Genomic DNA, 5270 nt, shown 5'->3' on the forward strand with positions numbered 1-5270 from the left:
GAAGAGCTCACACCTAAGGGGCACACAGTTGGTAAGAGGTACTTGTCACTCACTGGCTCTGTATTTGTGAAAGTAAAAACAACAACAACAAAACCTGGTAGATTTCCACATCTAGAAGAGAGCTTGCTCATTTCACAGGGTCTCCATGGAGACTTGAGTCAGATAAAGGAAAAGCAGCATGTAGTAGGGCTGTAGCAGTGCAGATTTTCTGTCTTCTATGTCTAAGCTGCAGGCTACATCCCAGCATGGTTCTATCAGACAAGGGAGAGACATGGAGAAATTCCCAGGCTGCTTCTGGGGTGGGAGAAGGAAATGAGTTTGTCCTGTCTAAGAGATGCTCCTTATATAAAGTCTGGGTTGCCAACACCAAGAACCACATGATGGCCCATCTCAGATTCAGCTCAACTTTCCCAGACCTTGGGTGGGAAGGGGGCCAGCGGTGTGGCCGCTGGAGTAGGCACCCCAAATTGCTTCTGCAAAACAGCAGCCGGAATGACAAGGGTAGGAGACACAGTAGAATGGGGCTCACTCTGGATTTCTTTACACTGCTCTTTCTTAAGCCTTGTAAATCCCTGGGGATCTCATTTAATAAACCCTGTTTTCTTTGCTTGGATGGAAGCTCCTTGAGCAGGACACAGATTGTCAGTCTAAGCGACAGGTCAAAGCCCTAAGTGATAAAACTAAAACCTGGATTTAAAGGCAGAGTTAGAGTAACTCATGCTTTCCCTCTAGTGCCTGAACAGGAGGGTGGATTCTGTTTTTTTCTGACTTCCAGATGTGCAATATGATGGCTAATTGCTAACAGAGGGTCCAGTATCAGTTTGCTTCCTCCCTGCAAAGAGTAGCAAAAACATTCCTGCATCACACTCTGCACTTGGGAGTTAAACCAGTAACAAGCTTTGAAAAGTTAAAGCTGACAATAGCGCTAATACTGTGCTTCTCACTTCTCACCCCCTAAACTGCTCAAGCAAAACTCAAAATTTGGGAGAACTTTACTGAGCATATGTGTGTGTGTTCTGTTCTTGCCTTTTAGAACCCGTCTACGTCCCCTTCCTGATCGTCGGCTCCATCTTCATTGCATTCATCATCTTGGGCTCCTTAGTGGCTATTTATTGTTGCACCTGTTTGAGACCCAAGGAGCCTTCGCAGCAGCCAATTCGCTTCTCACTCCGCAGCTATCAGACGGAGACCTTGCCCATGATCTTGACCTCCACGAGCCTGAGGGCACCTTCCCGGCAGTCCAGCACAGCCACCAGCTCCAGCTCCACAGGTGGTTCCATCCGCAGGTTCTCTTTTGCCAGGGCCGAGCCAGGCTGTTTGGTACCCTCACCACCCCCACCTTACACCACAAGCCACCCAGTCCACCTGTCCCAGCCATCCGGTTTCCTTGTGTCACCCCAGTATTTTGCTTATCCTCTCCAGCAGGAGCCCCCGCTACCTGGGAAGAGCTGTCCAGACTTCAGTTCCAGTTGACAGTACATGGCCAGGAAGCCACTGTGTAGTCAATGGCAGACAGACGGGACACCTGTTGCCGTTGCCACTGCAAGATTTCCCTTGTAACCGCTCATCATCGTGGAAGAAAGAGCTAGGAAGATACAGTGCCTTCTAGTCTTCAGGTTCTTAGCTCTAGTCGGAAGGTCTGGCTTTGCAAATATGGTGACCATTGCATTCCAGTTTATGCCACTCAGATGAGTTGAACGAGTTTGACTTTAAATTTGCAGACTGGCTGGAAATTCAGCTATACTGTCTAGAAGAGAGATACGTGTTCCTTTCTATGTGCTTGTCAAGTTATAATCCAAATATATAATAAATAAGAAAGGAAATACCTAACTGTAATTATCAAGGGTTCACTTAAAAATTAACTATTAAGTAAACTTGAGGGGGCAGGGAATCACCTATTTATAACTTTGGGAGTAACCTAGCCATAAATAACATTAGCATGGTAAGAACATTTACTTTTTCAATTAAATAACTCAATTTTGTTTAAAGTATAAGAGTTTTGTCGTAATACAAGGTTTCAGTAACCACACGGGTTTAAAGTTTTAAATATATACTCAGACATTCATATAATACAGGTTCTATGTGAAATCACTTTTCCCACCCACCAGAGGGAATATTTATTGTAGACTTTTTGTTCAGCAACATTTAGTGTTTAAATGAAAGTTGGACAATTGGGTTAAAACATTTATTTGTAAAATGAGTTATGTATAAATGTAAAGAAATATAATTTAATGTATTTACCACATTGACGATACTAATTATTTAGTAGTCACACTGTGATTTTTATGTTAATAACTGTGGAATTTAAAGTATAGCTATTGGTGTAATCATCTAATATTACATGTCTCAAATGCCACTGAATTCCATGTCTAATGACTACATATCTTGGCATATATCCTGCTGGGTTAGAATAAATAAAATACATTTTCAAGGATTCTATCTGAAATTTTAAATCAAAGTACTTAATTTTATCCCCTTAGTGATAATTCTTGCTGTTCAATAAAAGGAAATGTCTTTACTTAGCGCACAACTTGAAGGTAAAAGAAATATTCTCTTCATTGGGGCTTGTGAAAGCAGCAAAGGAAGTAAATTGTTAGAGAGATTCAGACTCTGGGCTGCATGCAGCTCTCAGATATGTCATTTGGCTTGTAGAGTTTCAGTATCTGGACATTTCCCAGAAGAACCTGGATTTATGGCTTCTAGTGACATATGGAAGATTTGGTACTGTAAGCCCTATTCTGGCCTGAGGGTAGGCCAGCCCTCTTTGATAGGACACCTGCTCTTTGCCAGTCTTCCTGCAGTTCCCCCTGCCTGGCCCATCTCTGGTTATATTTCCTAAGCCAGACAGTGCAGTTTGGGAGTACAGTTCATGTGAATTCACTTTTGCCGTGTTACTCTCAGCAGTCCTTTTCAGAGCTAGTCAGAGGTAGAACGCTGACCTGGGAGAGTTGATTAGCCCTGCCTCTTCACCTTCTGGTTGAGGACAATAGTCTGAAGGAAGAGGAACAATGAGTCTAGTTTCCTGTTTTCTTCAATGTCTAAAAATGGCTTGACTTGTATCACAAGATTTTTAAAAATAAAGGAACAGCTGAATGTAAGAGGTTAAATGTTTGTGAGCATGTTCTAGGACATACTGATTATCTTTAGACTGCTTTTCTTTTTCACTATCTGTACACTGCTTCTCCTGTAGTTTTAAGTTAGTTAACCTTTACTGAGCTATTCTTATGAGCCAAGCACCCTGCTAAGGACTTACATGTTAACTCACTCCATCGTCTAAACAACACCAACAAAGAGGCAGGGTGATTCCTGTTCCACAGATTTGGTAATGGAGGCACAGAGGAATGCAGTAACTTATTCACTGTGTGCGGCTGGTCATGGCTGGCGTTGGTATGTAAAAGTAGATTTGAACTTCAGAGAAGCACCTGCTTTGAGATTTTGACTTACCAAAGGGCTCAGATGTTAACCCCTTGCGACATTTCCAATTCCATACTAATGCAATTTAAATACAGTTGCATTGCTGCTGTTACTGTGAATTTTGCAAAAAAAAAAAGCAAAAGTTTGGTTTTCTTTTGCACCATGGTTGTATATCTAGAAAATTCAAGGTAAACTGACAGTGCAAAACACACTTCACAGGTAAAATGGGATAGGGTTTTCCACGAAGAGGGATGGCAGGGCGATCAAAAGCCATGCTGATGGACAGTAAGTGTTGTATAGTCTGCCCCAAGCCTCGTAGGGACTCTGTTACAACCAGGTTCCTCACAATGGATGCGGTAGCACACCTGCCTCCTCCCTCAAACATTCCAACACCACGATGCAATTCCATAGTGTCCTCTAGAGGGTGCAGCCCCCATCCCCCAAAGAACAATTTTATTTGCCATTTCTTTGGAGAACGGTTTATGTCCATTAGGCAGACCAGTGATAAGGAATTCATAAAGTTCACATCTGCAAACTTCCCCACCTTAGCAGCATACCTCAGTTGATCAAGTTAACTAGCCATAAATTGTTTAAAATTAGGCGCTTAGACACACCTAATCAAATCCTATCCCCATGTTCTTGGTTTACAGTGTATGTCTTTGTACGTCTTCTCTCTAGAAGCTGAAGCTAAGTAGCTGGTAATATTAGAATTAGGATCTTAGGGTAATAAGCCATCCTGTGGCAGATTTCTAGACAGTGTCCCATTCAACAAGACTTTTGGTCCCATTCCTCACCTGACTAGGCAGTGGGAGAGAGGGTGAATAAAATGCAGTTCTGATTTAAGCCACTGCCTGCTATGGGTTCAGGCATGGCAACAAATACTGGGGTTCAGATGTTACAGAGATTGCGTTACGTTACGGTTATATTATGTTATCACGTTATCTTCTTGCTGTCAGGAAGGTCACAGGCAGGTAACCCATAAACCACCACTCCCTGGCAGCACGGACAAAGAGCATTCACCATCTTATTCTGGAGGGGCTGATATTAGACCTGAGCTTTGAAGAGATGTGTGGGGTTTGAGTGAAAACTGGGTGGAGGGAGGAAAGGAGTGCTGGAAATAAAGGGAAGAGCATATTAGGCAGGAAGCATCTATAAGTGTGAAAGATGGAGGAACATTCTGGAAATAAGACAAAGAACCCAGAAGACGAGCAGGGGTGGTGAGAGAAGCGGGAGCAGAATGGAGCTCCTGAACACCATGATGGTTGGGTAAATTCCAAGTGGGAGCCTTAGAGGATTTTATAGGGGACAATGACTTGATCACATCTTTGATTTAGCAAGATTAGACAGCAAGGGTCAAAACAAGTCACTTGAAATTCCCAAGAAGATGCTCACCACCATCTACCACACCAACAAAATACAGATGAAACTTGTCTGAGTCAAACTTTTATTACTACCTCAAAGAATTTGGGTCCTAATATCCACAAGCCATAATTATTGTGAAAATCACAGAGAAAGAGTTCTGTGTTTTAAAAGGTAGTTATGCCAATAATTGGATAATATTAAGCACCATGTGTGTCCTAAGTGCTTTATGAGTTGTACAATTTCATCCCAAGTAGGGACTATTGCCTTTTTGCAAATAAAGAAATCAAGGCAGAGATATTAACCACTATGTTCAAGGATAAACAATAACTGAGTTAAAATTTGAATCTAGGAGGTCTGCTTTGCAACTTCATTTGTTTAGGACATTAGAGCTGAAAGTTCTAATTTTCCTGCAAAAAATAATCTAACCTACTTTTCAGAAAATATATTGGATTTTTTTTTTTTTTTTTTTTTTTTTTTTTTTGGGGATCGAACTC

The 5270-nt window shown here is 41.9% G+C and overlaps 1 protein-coding gene across 3 annotated transcripts in view; it reads left to right on the forward strand.

The window, feature by feature from the left end:
• The window catches only part of Shisa3 (shisa family member 3), a 4904-nt gene extending 1819 nt beyond the window's left edge, over nt 1–3085 (forward strand). Inside the window, exons 2-3 of one of the 3 annotated variants that reach the window (XM_010625161.2) lie at nt 1034–1270; nt 1423–3085. In XM_010625161.2, coding sequence (XP_010623463.1) covers nt 1034–1270; nt 1423–1502 — 317 coding nt within the window. In that variant the 3' untranslated portion in view covers nt 1503–3085. Of the gene's footprint in view, nt 1–1033 lie in introns of all 3 variants that reach the window. The other 2 variants (XM_010625162.2, XM_010625160.2) reach the window with 2 other exon arrangements.
• Nucleotides 3086–5270: the final 2185 nt, after the last annotated feature.

This window comes from Fukomys damarensis, unplaced genomic scaffold, assembly GCF_012274545.1.
Source record: "Fukomys damarensis isolate Sample0158 unplaced genomic scaffold, DMR_v1.0_HiC HiC_scaffold_35, whole genome shotgun sequence".
Lineage (NCBI taxonomy): Eukaryota > Metazoa > Chordata > Mammalia > Rodentia > Bathyergidae > Fukomys > Fukomys damarensis.